General features: G+C 42.2%; 1 protein-coding gene across 1 annotated transcript in view; it reads right to left on the reverse strand.

The window, feature by feature from the left end:
• The window catches only part of SNX5 (sorting nexin 5), a 351,728-nt gene that overhangs the window by 55,098 nt on the left and 276,935 nt on the right, over positions 1-19,695 (reverse strand). The window contains exon 12 of the mRNA XM_078648946.1: positions 3,523-3,682. Coding sequence (XP_078505072.1) covers positions 3,523-3,682 — 160 coding nt within the window. The remainder of the gene's footprint in view (positions 1-3,522; positions 3,683-19,695) is intronic.

The following is a 19,695-nucleotide window of genomic DNA, read 5'->3' on the forward strand; positions in this document are numbered from 1 at the left end:
CAATCAATTGAGGCACAGCATTGCCCCTTTTCGCTCTAGTGAAACGGATGAAGAGTTGATCGTCCACCCAATGTTGTACGAACTCTATGTGTCCAGGCGCTGGAGTCTCTCATCCTCCTTAGAAGGATGAGGTTGAGCAAAAATAAAAGTAGGCAGAGTGATACTCTTACCAACATGAAATGGGGTGACAACTGTCGCAGGAAGGAGGCACGCGTCTGAAGGGTCAGTTTTGTCAGGGAAAAGGCTGGTGTGCAGAGGGTGAACCCACAAGGCTAGAAGTTCGCAGACTCTCCTGGCCCATGTAATGGGCACTAGAAAGACTATTTTGATAGCCAAGAGCAGCTGTGCAGAAGCTTGAAAGGGGAGCATATGAAAAATGTGAGGACCAGACTGAGGTCCTATTAGGGCATCAGGAAAGGAGCAGGAGGGAACAAGTGTTGTACACCTTTCAGAAAACAAGTCACAAACGATGACACGAAAAGAGAGAGTAGCTTCGGCAACGGCTTAAAAGCCAAAATAGACTATCAGTAAACTTTAACAATGCCCGGTGCAAGGCTTTGCTGGGCAAAAGATAGATCAATCAGTAACACTTCCGACAGTGGTGCAGGAAAGGGGACCATATGATGTGAGGAACACTAGGCCACAATCTTATCCCAGTGTCAGGCTTTTACAGATTTAGCGGAGGGCTGCCAGGATGAAAGCTCAGGCTTTGTGGTGAAGATCGAAAGCCCTCAACCAGCCTCAATCTCCATACATAAAGGTGGAGTGTGTGCAGGTTCAGATGCATGGCCCTCTCTCCAGTTGTGGCAATATAAGATCATCCCGATGGGGCAGCATGATCGATCAGAGGACAATTCTTATGCACAGAAGTTTCGGATAAAATACTCTCCGTGCCCAATTTGGAGCCACTAGATGACTTGGGCCTGGTTAGTCCTGATCTTCTTGAGAACTATGGGCAGGAGAGGTATCGGCGGGAAGGTGTGAAGGAGTCCTGAATCCCATTTGAGACGGAACGTGTCTTCGAGCAAGAGTTGCTCTGGAAACTCCAATGTACTTTGTGGTGGTGAACAGATCGAGCTAAGGTTCTCCCTATCCTTGGAAGATAAACCTAATGCCATCTCTGGATGGAGTCACCATTCTCGATCCACGAGGCATTGAAGGCCGAGTTTGCCCACCGGCACTGGCTTTCAATGAGCTTGTCAGGTGCTGTACAACCAGGAAGATGTCCTGCAGCTCCAACCAAGTCCAGAGGAAATGTCACCCAACACAGAGTCCGCCACCCTGCCCTGTTTGTTGCAATACCACATGGTGTTAATGTTGTCTGTGAACATCAGAACCAGCCTGCCCCTGATAGATCAGAGGAAATCTTTGAATGCCAAGCAGACCACTCTCCACTACAGAAGGTTGATATGGAGCGGAGATCCTGCTGGAGTCCTTCAGATCTCCTCTCCCAAATGACTGCCCCAACACAGAAGGGGTGCATCAATCACCACTGTCAGCTCTGGGTGAGGAAGAGAATTGTCTGCCGCTGACCAAACCGCATTTCGGCAGCCACAGCTCCAGATCTTTTGTAGTCTCCTTCAAAATCTGGTCGGTGAGGTTCCCCTGGTGCTGCGCCGATCAGAACTTCAGGTCTAACTTCAGAGTCCGCTTATGACATCTAGTGGGCTTTTCCAGCAGCCTCAAGCGGGGCCCAGGAATCTATTTGACGTGGGGGGCTGGCACGGTGTAAGAAATCAGCTACATAGGTAAGCCTGGGATTCTGTAAGATAGTAGGCTTGTCAGCCTTGTCCAGTTGTACTCCATGTGAGCCTTTGCTCAACAGCTGAGCGTGTAAATTAACAACTTTGTTGATAAAACAAAAAAAGACTGAGTTCCTCACATTGAATGTTGGAGAGATCTGGGGAGATCGCAGATTAAAGCTGAAGCATCTAGATCCTGGCCTGAATATCCGGGACTCTCCGCCCTGGAGGACAGGTGTGGAAATGCAATGCATCCAGAATGAAAGGGAGCGTTTGAGGAGGCAGGTGTGACTCTGGCATGTTGATAGCGAACCTCCTGAAAGTGCAAAAGGACCGCTGTAGTGTGGCGGTGGATGGCTACTGCCTGGGGTGAACCCACCTTCAGCAGTCTGTTGTAGAGGTAGAGGACGGCTGGGATCCCCAGCTTCCTAAGACAAGCTGAAACCACCACTATCACATTTGTGAACAGCTGGTGGGATCACTGTGACGCCAAAGGGGAGCACAAAGAACTGGAAATGCTCGGGTCCCACCGTGAACTGCAGGTAACACTTGTGGGCTTGCAGGATGGGAACGTGAAATAAGCATACTGCAAATCCAACGCTACCAACCGATCCCCAGGGTTCAGGGCAGACCAGTCCCGAGCCAGGGTGAGCAGTTTGAATTTCTCTTTCTGTAGAAAGCCGTTGAGAGGATGCAGATTTAGTATAGGATGAAGCACTTAGTTCTTATTCGCACGAGAAAGCAGATGGAACAACAGTCCCAACCTGCTTCTGGCACAGGCACACTCTCAATGGTTCCTCTGGTCTGCACTTCCTGACAGACCAAGGAGAGATGCTCCTCCGTCAGCTGTTCTTAGGATGGTGGCAAGGGTGGAGGGGTTTCCTCAAAAGGAAGAGTGTACCCTTTTTGCACAATTTGAAGCAACCGCCTGTTGCAAGTAATGGAGACTGTTGGGGCAGGTGGATAGCCCATGATAGCTGGGCTGGATGAAAGGTGCACTAAAGAGGCTGCTGCAGCCAGAGGTGTGGGGGGGGGGGGGGCTGGACAGCACAGTGGATCTGGCTCCAGCGCCCTCCTTCGAATCCACAAACTTGTTCAGTAATGTACTGGGCAGATTGCTGAACTGCTGGATATTGCTTGTATTGCAGACACTCATACATGCCCCAACCACATCTGTGGTAGGGGGTGAATTACAGCAGCAAACTAACATCACCACCAACAGAGTTTATTGACGCAATAAACTCCGTTGAATTTGAATCAGGACAAGAAGCATAGAAGCCAAAATGTATTGTTCCGTGCCTTGTTCAAAGTCTTTTCAAATTAACCCTGTAAAGGCATAATTTGGTTGCCTTATTCTTGCTCCTTCCAGGTGGTGTTAATTTGCTGCTCTAATAATGATGACATTTTTTGTAGGCACTATGTATTTTAATTGTGTTTTTTAAATGCTGTGGGAACTTTGGTACTCTTTATTTTGTATTCACATGTGATGATTTGAAATTGTGATTTTTTAATATATTCAGATTTTTTAATAAAGAAGTGCTTTGTAATATGATTAGCTGTATCCCTACTGGAGTTGTTCCAAGTGTGTGAGTGTGGACTGTGCGCCATATATTTGGTGTATAAGAAAGCGTTATAGTCCAAAGGGAAAACAGGTTTTAACTTCATGGTTACTGGTGCTCTGTCTCTTTCGGACTTTATGAGCCCCTCTCTTTGTTTTCAACTGTACACATACCTACAATACTTAGTCACAAAAGAAAATATCTAAATGAAAGAGTCTCACCTTCCTTTGCAGATGCAGAAAGTTTCTCAAACTTCTGGCAGCACTCTTGCTGGTACAACTCTGCCTGCTTCACATCTTTGCTTTTTAATCTGGCTTTATCCAGGGCTTTATTGGAATTTTCATAATCATTAAGAGCCCGTGTCCTTCTGTGCAAAAGATCCTACAAAATAGGCATGTCAAGATGGGATTGCACAAAATTACACATTAAAACGCCGGCTAAAAATGTTATAACAATCAGTCACAAAGTCTGTAAATCGTTCAGCATCAACTACTTTTATTAAACAAAGTACAATCTGCACTAAATATTTGGACAATACAAGAAGAAAGAAGTTATGAACGGAAATTGATACGTAGCCTGTAAGCATCTGTTTATTGCTCGTAGTTCAGCAGATGCACATGATTCTCTGCTTTCTCCTGCCATCCAGTGTTGGGTTCCAGTATTACAACGTGTTTCTCTGGAAAGACGTTTCAAATCACGGGAGGTGCTGCGACTCCCCCCAGCTGCATTACAACGTTGCTGCAAGGCTGTGTGGCGGCGGCAGCAAAATGCGCGCACTCATAAAGAGAGCCTGAAGCCTAAGCCACTGTAGTGCATCGGCACTTGCACATCGGGCGCATTTCCTTGGACCAGGTCGTGTACGGCACACAGACACAGTATTACAACAATAACAGCAGTGCAAGCGCAATGTTTGACTGGATGGCTTACCAACTCACATATGGAAGAACCTACATTGCGGAGTACTGCAGAAAGGAAAATATCGCTGCTGGACTTAATACAATCAATAAATAGCTGTCTGAAACCTCACACAACAGATTAAGACATTGATAGGCATTGGTAGACGTGATGTCTTGGGCATCCAAAACTAAAACACCGTACACGACGAGGTCTGCGATTGTGGTCCTACCCCATAATCAAGGAAATGGATAGGTACATTAATATTTTGAAAACGTGTAAAGCAGAAACAACAATAATTTGGTGACATAATTGGTTAAGGCTCAGTCCGCACTTTTGATTTTCTCAGACTAACATATCTGATACCTCTAGTTCAATTTTTAAACATACAGAACATTAACCAAAATAGAAACCTGTGAAATGATGGAACTAAGACGCTAAGAGTGCTGAATAGAATGCTTAAGTTGGAGAGGAAACAAAGTGTTGAGCTGTATTGGACAGCACAGGATATGTCAAAAGCAATAGTAGATTTGTTAAGAAATATCTGGGTACATAACATAGGGAGGGTATGGTCAAGATACTGACTGAACACCAGTTCTTGCTCCCCAAGCCAACATTTCAGGGAATACCAGACTGCAAGTTGTACAGTGTGGAGTTCTTTAGAGGTCATATTCAATGCCATAGAGGTTACCCAAAGTATACTTGGGAGTACTGGACATCTGTCCAAAGTTCAGTACCAGAAAAGCATATTTTTCGAATGTTATGAGCATTCTCTTATTTCACATTACTGGGCCAAAGTCGCACACTTGATTAAACACGTACAGAGAAGACTAAGACGCTCACGGAGCACATCTACTCTAGGATTAATCATCAGGCACAAGAAAAATCTAACTAAAGAGAACATTTTATAATTTGGCTCTGGTTATAGATTGGGGTGATGGAAGTCCCCGAATACCCCACGACTCAGTGTAGCAAAAGGAATTACTGAAAAGGACTGAAGCCAAAATAGCAAGAGTATACAGAAAGCTTGAAAGCAAGCAAGAGAGCAGAGACGTCACAGAATGGGAAATTATACTAATTAAATTACAAGACGGAAATGATGATAGACCCTCCTAGCTAGACTGTTCAACCAGAATCTTGTGTATATACTAGTCCATCGATAAGCTTGTTCACAAGTTGTGTAAAGTGAAAGGATACGGTGAGCGTGGAAGTTCACAGATGGGTCACATATGGACATCTGGGAGACACCAACAATCCAGAAAGAGGGAAAACATGAATCCAGGGGGTAAACCCCATCTCACTGCATACTTAACAGTACACTGCCAACCACAATAGAATTAGCTACTACAGTCAGACTCCAGTCTGTCCGTTTGCCTGCGCTGGATCTTTAAAACTTTCGAAACAAATACGCTCTCATGATTTCACATGTACCTTGGACATATTTCAAAGCAGCAATTATAATCCCGCTCTACAAGAAGAATCAGATGTTTCTTATCAAACTATGAGCCATTCTCTAGCCTTCCTTCATTCAAAAGAAACGTGTGTAGAGGGATGTCACAACAATGGTAGGAATAATACAATTGATTCTATGGATGAAAGTCAGGCTTCAGTCTCATGAGGGAAACTGAAACCACATCAATTACTATACACGTTTGAGATAAAGGATCACATCTATTGCTGCACCTCAATGATATCATTGGTTTACTGACAGAACATCGACTAGGTACTGATCATTCGACAATTGTACTGTTAATTAACCTGGCATTCCAAAAGGAGCTCATCTATATGCTGCTAACAAGTGCAAAATTGTGGAGCTCAGCTGGGAACCGAGGTAGAAAATAGAGCAACATAAACTATTTGGCGCCAGTAGACTCTAGTACCCATTACAAAATCCAGCCCCAGCACCATGTACACGGCGTTACTTACACACATGTGAAGTGCCGAAACAAAGTATTGTTAGAGATAGTGACAAATAGACGGTGGAAACATCAAGTACTGAGGAAAATGGAACATTCATTATTAGAGTTTTACCCCAACACAAAGATAGGGAAATGTGAAAGCGATTGCTGTAGAGTAACTAACAAAAATACTATTGCAGACTTTCCAAATGTATCCCACGAGTTCCTGGTTTGAAATGCTTAAGTCAGATGTTACAGCAGCTCGGAGTAAATGAAACTCATTTGAACCCGCCTATATGGACACCCCAGCTTAGAATGATAGAGGTGAAAGAACGTAATATCCTCTCAAAAACTGAGGATTAGTACTATTAAAAATGCTATAATCGAAAAAAGGTTGAGTGATCGTAAAATCTGAATATTTGGATTAATGAGAGAAGAGGTAATTATGAAATTGCATTGCTTCATAATAATATATAGAATGCATCAGGGAGAACAGATATTTTCAGGTGAAAAGAGAATCTTAAAAATGGTATTTGTGCTAAGACTCTTGATCTAGCAAAAAGACTAAAGTTGACAACTGGATACAAAGAGGTGGACATCAAGTACAGACTAATACGAGCTGATGGAATCACTCATTTAGTATCAAAGAATGCTCTGCAAAAGAAAACAAAGTGCTGTAGTGCAAGATGCAGCACAATGGTACCATAATGAACACACTGAAAAATTCCTATTGCAAAACAGTGGTTACAATAGCCCTATTTCTCTCTTACTAAGGGAACTACGAAAATAAAACTCAGAGAGGTAGGAAACTCCAGATGGCCACAACGGACAAACCTACTCCAAAAACTTCTCAAACCATGTTTTCCGGGGAATAGGAAACCATACACAAAAGAGGAATACGTTTTTGAAGCATTGCAGGTTCACAAATCACGATGACTCACTGAGGATCATACTCCTGATAACAAGAATAAACACACAGAGGTGTACTCCCCACTTCAAAGATGGATAATAGAACGTAGGGTAGTGGAAGGCTTGTGCAAAAGATCTTTTTATGGAGTCTCACATTGGTCAAGCAAATCCATAGCTCCAATCGGGAAAAAACCCAGGACCGAATAAGGTCCTCTCATAGGTCTCCCTCTTTCTACGAAGATGGTGAATTGCTATTTTAAAGACACATTTGTCAACTATATAACTAACCTTGATTTCCGTAAATGATGTAAAAAGAGCAGAATAGCCCTCACAAAAAAAGCAACCTCAGATATCTAATCATATAGGTCAATAAGCCTAAACAACGTGAACTGGAATGCGTTCACAAGAATTAGCCTGAATAAACTCAAAGCAAAAATTAAAAAGGAAACAGTTAGGACTACAGTTCACATTAATAATAATATAAAAGTTTATAAAGCGCCTGGTTACACTAGGCTAGTGTGCCCCGCACTGGGGTACCGACAAGCAAAGAAGCAGAATACCAAACGCCACCCCCCCCAATTCAGACCCTGACATCCATTAACTAATCAGTGGGGAATAGGAACATTTTCAAATTCCTACAGAAAGCGGTCTCCGAGGCCTCCAGCCGAAGGTACCCTGTGTTCCATTGTTGAGCCGCCGTGAAACTGAAGGAGCGACCGCCCATTCTTGCCCTCATGATAGTGGGTATCTTGACCTGCCCCATTCCGCTAGATTTAAGTTGGCGGGAAGGGGTATACGGAGTCAGAAGGTTATGTAGGTAAGTGGGCCCCTTCCTGTGTAGAATCCTATGGCTCACACACAGAGCCTTGAACAGGATTCGCTCCTTGATTGGGAGCGAATGCAGAGGCTCTGTTGGGTAGCATCAGAACCATGCAGGCTGCTGCATTTTGGATACGCTGAAGCCTCTGTATGCAGTTAAAATTAGCACCCAGGTAAAGGACATTTCCATAGTCCAGCCTCGAGGTTACTAGAGCATGGACCATTGTTTTCCTGGCTGTGGTAGGCAGCAGGTCTAATGTCTTCCGGAGTCCGCGCAAGACTCCAAAACATGTACCTGCCACCCTCCTTGTATGATGCGGGAACGAGTGTGTAGTAATGCTTAGTAATGTTAATCCATTAGAGTCAGTGCTGGAATCTAGTTCTGTAGAGCAATATAGAATGTTTATGTGAATGCAGGCTTGTTGCCTAGCATCATAGTAGTTGCTGTTGGCTTTCCTGTGGGTAGGACGCTGTGTAAGCTGTTACTTAATAAAGAAGATACTTATTTTAATCATCTGCATTTGGAGTAATTTTTCACATTGGCGACGAGGGTGGGATACAAACCCACACGTGCAAAGCACAATGGTTTGATGATTTTAAAGTATGTGAAATTGTAGACGGAGTGGTTTCTGAATCCGAGTGGAGAGAGGCATTTAAGGTTGTTCAGGTTTTTAATTGATGTGTGTAAGTTTGTCTCTGGTGGTTGGACAAGCATTAGACTTCTAAATTAAGAGGTCAGGAAGTACTGGAACGTTCGCAATGAACTTTCCTTGAAAAATGAGTTACTTTGGAGAGGTACTCGCTTGATTCCTCCTAGTTCTCTTAAGTAAAATTATTCTATTGGCTCACATTAGTCATCAAGGTATCTCTAAGACTAAGGAAAGCATTTGACTGCATTTTTGGTGGCCGGGAATTGATATTGAGGTTGAGCGTATGGTAAGAGATTGCATTGAGTGTCGCGCTTGTGACAAAATTTGTAAGACAAGAGTTCAACCTATGGCTATACAGGAAACTCCTACACGCTGTTGGCAGCATGTTGCTTTAGATCTTTTGGGTCCAGTCTTTTCAAAAGGTGCTCAATTCTATGTTTTGGTCCTAATTGACATGTTTTCCCGTTGGCCAGAAATAAAAGTCACGCAAAGTGTAGAAACTAAAGATGTTGTAAAATTTCTGGATGACATTTTTTGTAGAGAGGGCCTGCCTGAGTGTCTGTTGACTGACAACGGTTTTCAACTTGTGTCAAAGGAGATGGAGGTTTTCTTAAGCAAAAAGGGCATTGTACATAAGCGGTGTTCTCTCTATCATCCAGAATCAAATGGAATGGTTGAGAGATTCAACCGTGTCCTTAAAGAAACTATAGAACTAGCTAAAAAACAAAAGTGTGACTGGAAAGCTGCTATTTTTGAAAGAGTTATGGTTTATTGTTTAACTCCACACTCAATTACCGAGAGGGTGCCCTTTGAACTTTTCAGAGGTTGTATTCCTAATACATATATGTTTCAGACTTGGATGAGAAAGAATGATGTTTTTAACAATAATAAAAAAAGATGATGAGGAGTGTGTTCGTCAAGATCGCAAAATTATTAAAAGAAAGCAAAATTTTGACAAAAGACATGCTGTTTCACGTACTGTTGTTAGTGTTGTGATCGTGTGAGAGTGAGGTTACCTCTTGTGGCAAGAGATATTCTTCTCCACTTGTGGTGACTAAATTGTTTCTCAATGCAGTTCGACTGGAGGATGGTCGCATTTGGAATTTGAACAGAATTTTTCCAATACGCACAAGTTTGTCTGGTTACAGGAGTCAAGATGTTGTTCATCATAAGGAAGTTATTCCTCTTCGAAAGAGCACACGTTCTCACAAAAGCCCTGTCAGGTTATCTATGTACTGAAAGAATTTTTCGTAATTTTTTTTTTACATATGTTGTGGTGGGGAAGGTGTGTAGTAATGCTTAGTAATGTTAATCTATTATAGTCAGTGCTGGAATCTAGTTCACTAGAGCAATCTAGACTGTTTATGTGAATGCAGGCTTGTTGCCTAGCATCATAGTAGTTGCTGTTGGCTTTCCTGTGGGTAGGACGCTGTATAAGCTGTTACTTAATAAAGAAGATACTTATTTCAATCATCTGCATTTGGAGTACTTCTACACAGAGAGCTTGGGGTCAAGCCACACCCCTAGGTTATTGACCTGTTCACTAGGCACAGGGATAGGACCCAGGGACTGTGGCCACCAAGCCGATGTCCAGACAGAAGGTGCTTTAACAACAATCAGCACTTCCGTTTTGCTCCTGTTTAATTTGAGGCAGTTGTTGGCCATCCATACTGCTAGTTCTTGCATGCATGTGTTGAAGTTGATGGCTGCCTTATCATCAGCTTGTGCTAGGGACACCACAAGCTGCGTGTCATCAGCGTAGGACACGACTTCGACACCAAACTTTTCAGCAATCTCTGCCACAGGGGTGACAAAGATTGAATAGTGCTGGACTGAGTGTGGACCCCTGAGGCACCCACTGTTTCAGTCTGATGTTCTTAGACAGATGAGATCCCTGTGCTACCTAAAAACCGCGATTGCGCAGGAAAGATTCCATCCATTCCAGAGCTTTACCACCCACTCCTCCCTTCCTGAGACATTGTAGCAACGTAGGATGAGCCACAGCTGTCGAAGGTGGCACTCAGATCTAATAAAATTAAGGCCGCCTTCTGTCCCTCATCAACATACCTCCGAATAGTCTCAGTGGAAAGGCGCAGGGCCGATTCGGTGGAATACAATGCTCGGAAACCAGACTGGGTGGAGTGGAGAAGACTATGTTTGCTGATATGAGCATTTACCTGGTAGTTCACTACCTTCTCTGCAATTTTTGAAAAATATTGAAGTGGAGAGATAGGACGCAGGTTGTCTAGCTGGTCCATGCTGACATTAGGCTTCTTTTTCAGCGGTAAGACCACAGCCTCCTTCCATTTCTTTGGCACAATGCATGAACTAAAGGAGAGATCTAACAGATGCTTGATATAAGGTTCAAGGCACTCCATACTCCCTCTCAGCACCCCGGGTCTAGCAGGATCTCTGCGGGAACCAGACTTAATGCTACTCGCTATCTTGATTAAGATCTCGTGGTCGGGGATGGTGAAGGTGTCCAGACCTTCTTCTCCTTTTATGTTACTGGGGGCCGCAACCTCAGCGCGCCCCTCCCTTGCTGAGACTGGGAAAGTGGAATATATCTTCTAAACCTTTTCAGCAAAGAACTCTGCTACCCGGTTACAGGATTCCACTGAAACTATAATTGGTGCAGCGATATTAGCCAGGCAGGAGATCTCTTTGTGAAAGGTAAACAACTCTTTTACCGAGTTGTCAGCACTCTCGATTATATCCTTATAGTAGGAGGCTCTTGATTTCCTAATGAGGGCATGATAGTGAGTGGGGAGGTCTGATTTAAGTGTCATCCGTAATGCTGCCAATTCTTGGCAGATCCTTTGTGCCCCAGACTCGGCAGCATCATAAAAATGCAAGTTTAGGTCTCCTAATAGCAGCAGTTTCTCATATCGCATTGCTGGATGGACCGATACTCAATCAGGCTGGGAGCAAACCTGTGTGGAAAATCCTGGGGGTCTATACACCTAGACTTCCTGGAGAGTCTCTGCAACCTACCAAATCCTTTTGTTTATTATATATGTAGGAACATTATGGATTAACACAAGCATTAACTTTTCTGCAACCTATATCTACTTTATTCCCTTTTCCAGTAAGTTAATAAAATAATCTTTGGCAGAAATTCATAGGGTTTCACATCAATTAAATACCATTTTGACCTACACTATGCACCTATAGCCAGGAGTGGCGAGAAATGAATGGAAGAGTGTCAAACAACTTTAAACCAGAAGTGTGCGGAGTTAAACAAGGATGCATGATGGCTTCCATCCTCTTTCATTTATACATCAAAGACTACAACAAGAAGGTAATTTCTGCCTCAAAAAAAGTCCATGGTATGAAACATGTCCCTTTGCATCTACAAGCCCAGCTAATGGTGGTGGTGACCTAGTGCCAAGCAACTTAATAAACACACATTTATGTATCTGAAGTAATAGTTCTTGGTCAGATTCAAAGTAAAACAATAGGAAGATCGAACTGAAGAACAACTACCTGAAACAAATCTAGGTCAACACTTCAAAATTGAAAATTGCACACCTCAGCTGCTGAAAACAGAGGAAGGAGGAAATGCAGTTATACAGTTTTTCAGGATGAATGGTAATATCCTCTCTCAACACGTCTACAAAGTTCTGTCTGTAAAATATTGTCGCATTTAGATGTGTGGCAGCGATGCATGGATCTTGAGGCCAAACATCAATAAAATAGGAGTCAGCATATCAGTCATCCAGATTAACAAAGGATCCTCCAAACTAGGTTCTTCAATGGTACTTCATGGTTTGGCATACAGATCGACACTAGAGAGATGAATGCTAAGCAAGTTACCGTTAACCAAAACAGAAGACACGCTACGATCATCTTAAGAACAAGGTGTAGGATTAACAGAAACTGAAAGAGACCTCCAACATTCTAAACACTAAAACGAGAGGTCTGTAACCTGGGCCTGTAAAAATTAACAGACACAGGAAGTCTCACAAGCGGAAAGCAACATAGAACTTTCACACTGCTGGAGTTGAAACTATACCAATACATCACAGCAAGATATCCACTTGGTGCAGTTAATGCACAGCCAGAAACTGACAAATGTGGTAGAATTGTTTTGCTATAGAAAGATGGAAGGCGTTATCCCTTGCTGAGAACTTGGCTAGATGAAAGAGCGAAAGAGCAGAGGTTGGAGTTTCAAATGTTACCTGAAGCACTGGCACAAACGTTGAATTGAGTCCAAATGTAATTGAAGCTAACAACAGCAGAACAAACAACTACTCACCTTCCAATTTCTTCTAACCTATCAACTGCCACCAATCAACAACAGGGACTAGAACTTTCAACAAATGTATAACATACACAGGCTAATGATAAACAAAGATGAGGAAGCAGATATTTAGGTAAATCACCCTTTAATTACTACAACCCCAGCCACTGTCTCCTGCTATGATCCCAATATAAAGCATCGCAAGAGGAAATAACTAGCCTTTTGGCCTTAAAAGACATGGTAACTGTACCACTGGTTATGCGACCATGAAAGCTCCATTATAAGGACGACACAACTTTTCCTTGCAGATGCTTTGAAAATTTGGATGAGAACTCAATTGCACTCTGCACAACTAAGGGCAGAGAGGATATGAAGAAAAGACTCTGGGACATATATCCTGTTACAGAGAATACGTTTTCGGAGGCCTTGGTGGGTACTTGGGTGACTAATAAGTTCAATCAGTTCTAGAAAGAAACCAATCACATTTAAAGATTACAAATGAACTGAATTCTTTACTGTATCACATAGTGTTGTTGTGTTGGAGATACTACCAGGCTATTAAATGGTCCCTATTCATTGTATTTTTACCTTACGTTCCTCATGGACAAAACACAAACTGTGAATGCTATACACAAAAAAAACAATAAATAGAAAATGTTTAACGCCTTCCGAATGCCAGTGCAATGGTCCTGCGTGTTCAAAAGTGCAGCCTAGATATAGACCTTTAGTGATAGAGGCTATATAACTGATGACCGACATAAGCTACAAATATATGTAGGTCAAATATATAACGATATTATATCGCGTAAAACAAAAAGAATTAAACCGCTCTAAAAGGAGTAAGCTACAATAGAGATTCTAGAAATGGAAAAACCCAAATGAAGAAATGGTTTCCTCCCAATAGTAAATTGAAAGATTAGTAAATAACTTAAAGTTAAGCTTAAGGACCAGTTGGGATCTCGGCTCAGGTATTACAAATATATATACGCGCGCCCTTTCCTTGACTCAGATATTATCCTACAGAGTCTTTCATGAACATGGGGACGCTACAGATCACGGTCCCTCCTCCAACCATGTGCACGCTATCCTTACCTAGGCTCGAATGCGTGAACATGCTAAATTACAGTATAAATGAGCCTTCTACATACTAAGATCGGCACCATAAAGGATAACATGAAAGAGGACACAAGGGAGAAGACAGCACTTAGAACAGTCCAAAATACAATGACAATGAGATATATAACATAACATTTCTGGATATAATCCGCGGCAATACTTTTTTTTAGACACACACTACATCTGAAGCAGAGAAAACAACAGGGTATCACCTAGCTATCCATGTCGCTAGAAATCACAGGACACCTTGGTCTTATATAATGAGCAGAGAGACTTTTTTGCCAATAAAGTCTGTAGAAGGACCTTTGTCTTGACAAAGAATTGCCATTTTCTAGTTACTTTGCTTTCACAATAAAGAGACAATGCAGAGAATAGACTACAGTTATTCTCAGTCTCTTCTTTTGTTCCCCCCTCTTCTTTATTTTTACAGGTACTACTAGACCTCTTGGGAATCGGGTTAATACACCGTGATCCCTTCAAGACCGACAAATACTCAACGGTATGGAATCACAGAAACACATTGAGTCTCTTTCACTTTTGGCATTCTTTTTTCACTTTAGGTCCTGAAGAAGGCCCGCTTGGGCAAATATTGGGGCTGATACATGTCAACCTTTTTACAAACAATTTGAAGTGCGGGAGATCCCTAAACAAATCCCCCTACGCACAGAACTGGTTTTAAGTGAATCTCATACCCAGAGCTATTAAAATTTAGAATCTGGTGATACGAGCTTTTTAAATGTTTTCTTTTTTCCTATCACAACAATACCCCCTTATTACTGATCACTACTTTTCTAACCAGGGGTACGCCTCTGGGAGGAGGAAGCATAAGCACTAACCCAATGATGATGCAATCACGTTTTTAAAGAGTAAGGCGGAGAACCAAGATATACCGCCACCATCAGCCTCTGTACGTGAATGAGGTTTTTTTTTTTAATCGGTACATAGTACGAAAACTTCATAAAACCCTGGTTACGCAGGACAAGTGATCCATTCCCCATTTGATTTTTTTGATATACGATTAAGGAAGCTGATTGGATCACAGTTTCTTCTTTCCCCTCCATTGATTTAACATGTTCAAAAGTGCAGCCTAGACAGTATCCTCCACAGACCGTTAGTGATAGAGGCTATATAACTGATGACCGACATAAGCTACAAATATATGTAGGTCAAGTATATAACGACATTATATAGCGTAAAACAAAAAGACAATTAAACCGCTCTAAAAGGAGTGAGCTACAATAGACGTTCTAGAAATGGAAAAAAAAACAAATTAAGAAATGGTTTCCTCCCAAAAGTAAATTGAAAGATTAGTAAATAACTTTAAGTTAAGTTTAAGGACCAGCTGGGCTCTCGGCTCAGGTATTACAAATATATATATATATATATCCGTTGCTGTGGGCACAAGTACTCCAGCTTTTGTATGAAGTATCTGTTAAACACCATAGTATACCAGAGCCTTGGAGTAACAGCAGAAGATTCATATGTATAGAAAGGGCAAAGAAATCAATAAATTCTCCAAATAGCTATAGAAGGATAACCCTGCTGGATATCCCAAGCAAAATGTAATCGAAACATCTGTTAAAACTGTCTGAAAGAAGTGGTAGAAAGGGCGAGCATACTATTGAGAATGCAATTAAGATTCGGGAAGAGATATGCAACCACAGACGGCTGTTTCACGTTAAAACGTTTTGTTGAGAAGTATTCCAAAAAGAAAAATTAGCTTTTTGTAGCCTACATAGAATTATTTGATTCATGGTTTAACAGGCTGAGGTTAGAGCTATGGGAAACGAAACATGAACATATAGGGCATGCCCAGGGTCTCTTGAAATCGATTGTACAATTATATTAGGGGATGTGGTCCCAAATCGAGCTGGGCAGCAATGGAGCACTATCCCAGAAAATCAAAACTCCAAATGGCCTGAGGCTGGAATACAAATTGGCACCTCTTCTACTTTCAATATATGTAGCAGACAAGAAACAGGATAGAAGTTCTTAAACAGAAATTGAGACTAAATGGCCAACAAGTAGAGTCAGTCACGAAGTAGAAGTAGATTAGAATAATATTTAACGGTAATGCTAATTTTAAATGCTACTTTACAAATGAAGAACAGAGAGATCCACAATTCTGTGGAAGTACCAAGCGAAACCTATAACCTAAAAATTGTAAACCTGTTGTTAAATTGAATCGAAGAGTTACAGCCGGACCTGGGTTTGGTAAACAAAATTCAAATATTATCTAAAGAATAATGAGCTATTGGCAAAGTATACTTTGTACACAAGAGGGATCCTTGAGATGCATAATAAAACACCATATCAAATTGGGTACATCCATATCTTGGTTCGGGAATCTAGGTAAACTCATGGCAATAAGTGACCCGAGCAGGATAGTTAACAAGCAATGGCATAGCCAATAGGCTTTGGCTTTAGGACCATATATGTGTTTAACCATGCAGTATATAATCCTGATTGCTAGTCTTTGGAAGGTATAAGGATGCGGTTATCTGGTACCATTAGCCTAAACCCAGGGAGCCTAACTTGTGGTTAGGTGGTAATGCAAAGTTTTCCACTTTCTGGACGAAATGGTAAACGCAGGTAAGAAAGGCTGAACCCAGATTCTAAAATACGGTCATCAACGGATTTCTGTTCTCCAGTCTAGTCGTACACAATTAAGATACCATAAAAAATTAAAACCGACCAGAAAGTCATGCTTAAACAATAGTAGATATCAAATTGTTGTTCCCCTAAAATGTGGAGCTAACTACAGCAATTAAACATACAATCATAACTCATCTAGCATGCTTAAAACATTGTACGAAAAAAGTACATTCACAAAAAGCAAATGCACAGCGAACAGATTCAATAATCTGCTACCATCCTACCTTCCCCTGTCCTAGTGTTTATGAACCGGTCTCAACTGAAACATTTGGATCTTTATTACCACACTACATCAAATACCTAAAATATATAAAGAGCTGTGACGAACGCATATTTCCAACAAGTACACCAACAACCATGTCTACATCCAGGACTGATGTCACATTAACGTAATATTAATCGGCTGTCTAAGATCCCGCTAAAAGGGAAATGTTTCAAACTGCCCACAGTGGCATCAACTCTTAATTTGGTTAACAGAACAGGAAGCAGGGGTTGGGCGTGAAATGAGCAATTCTGTCAAAGGTACGGAAATGCACTGTATTTCCTACTGGAATAAAATAAAACGCTCACCCTAACACAGCTTTATGAAATGCATAAATAAAGTATTGTATAATGTAACTGCACTATTGGCGCTCAGGACAAATCAAATTCACTGATGAAATGCGGGTGAAGTTTTAATTTTAGAAATAAAACTGCTGGTTTACAGAAATAATAGTCTTTTGGGTAAAACAATTGCTTAACATAAATGACAATCAAAACGTGAATATCGTGAAAGGACTTATTTCATGATAATGTTTAGTCAATCTATTTTGAACCACAAATGAAAGTCAAACCACACCACCTGAAAAACATACTTCATATATAAATATATATTTTTTCATTGATATAGGTCTCTTATTATATACGGCTGCTACATATATACATCCCAAAACAAACAGAAAAGAAGTGACTTATGTGACATAAAGTGCAACGTTCTGGTTCAAAATAGATTGACTAAACATTGTCACGTGAAATACGTAATTTCACTATATTCACGTTTTGAGTAATAGTAATTTATACCAAGCAACTGTATTACCCAACAGAACACATTGTAGACTATATTACATATACCCAGGTTCTGAGGGGCACAGTGTTACGCCGTTAACTTTTAACGGTTTACAGCAATTCCTGTACAACATTAATGTACATAACAGGAATGTATATATTGGTAGTTACTAACACAGTCATTGACTAATGGCCAATGAAGCTAATTAAATAGCCATTCAAGCTAAATAGTATAACAAACCTATCATTGGCCCACGGCTAGCGGGAGGGCATAGTGACCTCTGTACAGGGACAGCTCTGGAGACTAAAAAGGAGCTGAGAAAAAGGTGATGTGACACTGAGAGCCGACTCTTCAATCATCTATACTAGTTTGATACCAAAATGTACACTAATAGAAACATCATTTGTAAAACCAAGGGGTCATTAGGATGGTCCGTCTGCCATCCAAACCTGGTATATGATGTCCACTATTCTAGTGGCCAGCTTGCACCAGTCCAACCGACCCTTAGTGATGGTAGGTTATAAAGTCAACCTTATAGAAAGCTATCCTAGTGGTAGCTGTGGAGAGCAGCCTTCAGGTTAAGACTTCGAGGCGAGTTAAGCTAGTTGTTTTACCAATTATAATCTGTTATTATCAAATGAAAGCACACCACACAAGGTATACATCAAATATTTATGTATTTATTCTAAACACAACCCCTCTGGACTCTTTATGGAGGTCAGAGGTAAAAGTACAATACAAGGAACTTAATTAGCATATGATAAGTTGCACAGTATATGTTATGCCATAGGGGCCTCACAAACCATATACTAAAATAGTGGTATAACACCACTGACTTTCTATGGAGAAAGAATAAGTTACAATTGTAAAGATTAAGGGCACTTCTAGGTGAACTACGATGTAACCCTTTTAGATTAGGACACTTCAAGGGTCAAGACCCACGGGAGCACTGGAGTACTTGTGTTACCTCACCCAGGGAAGCTTGGTGCATAGGTGTCTTTTGGCGTCGGCTTTCGTCATCGATTCCAATGGAGAGCTGCGAAGAAATGCTGCAGGCGACCGGAGAAAAAGTGTCCTGGTTGATCCAAGTGTGGATCGGAGATGTGAAGAATGAAAGCAGAGAGGACGAGTCTGGGTCACTAGCCAGTGACCAGGATGGCGAGGAGAAGATGCCGGCCGACGTCGGGTTCTTTCAGGTGAAAGAGGTGAAGCTGGACTCTTCAGTCACGAGGACCAGGAGACGTCGACGACAACCAAGAGCTGGATTCGAGCTGTCCCACGAAGGATCTAGTTGACTGCGGTGTCAGAATCCAGATTGGATCCAACAAGCCTTGGCAACAGCAACCCACGAAGATGACAAGATTGGCTTTGGTGCAGACCAGCAAGGTCTGAGGGACTCCTCCTTTGGAGAGGAGTGGGGGCACGTCTGGAGCAATCAGGAAAGCTTGCTAAATCAATGATGGCCCTTCGTGGGGGTTCGCTAGCCAATTGACTAGGAACCGCGAAGTGGCCTCGAGCGGAAATGCACAAAGCGGGCCCACGGGACACTGGTGGAGTGTAGGCCTCTGAGCTTCGGTGCAAAAGGTGCTCGGGGCAGGGGCTTCAAATACCCCAATGTACAACTTCAGGATACCTCGGGAAGTAGGTGCAGTTGCAAAGATGCAGGATGTCCAGGAGTTCCAGTCCCACGTCTGTCGTGTCCGCTACAGGTCTCAGCTTTTCTGGGAGCGCAGGTCAGCGTCAGAGATGTCTGGAAGTCTGTGTCCTGTGTCGCAGATTCTTCGGGATCAGGCGGGAGCTCGAAAATGCAGACCGGCAAAGATGCAGTTGGTGCTTGTTTGAACAGGGTGGTCACTCCTTGACCACAAGGGAGATTTCTTCCGTCTTCCAGTCTAAATGGAATGTTGAAGGTCCAAGATGTATGTTGCAGAGTTTCGTCCAGAGTAATCTAAAGTCCTAGGAACTGGGGTTCCATACTTCTGGTAAGTGTAGGGGTTGGACTAACTCTAAGGTCCCTCCAATGGGTGGACCTGGAGAGGGGTGGTTACACCCCTTCCCCTTTGTCCAGTTTCGCGTCAGAGCTGGGGCTGAGCGCCCCAGCAACCGGTTTGAACTGGGAAATGTATGGAGCACTTTCTGTGCCCCAGGCAGTGTCTGAAAAGCAT

This window comes from Lissotriton helveticus, chromosome 6 (assembly GCF_964261635.1).
Source record: "Lissotriton helveticus chromosome 6, aLisHel1.1, whole genome shotgun sequence".
In the NCBI taxonomy this organism is placed as follows: Eukaryota; Metazoa; Chordata; class Amphibia; order Caudata; family Salamandridae; genus Lissotriton; species Lissotriton helveticus.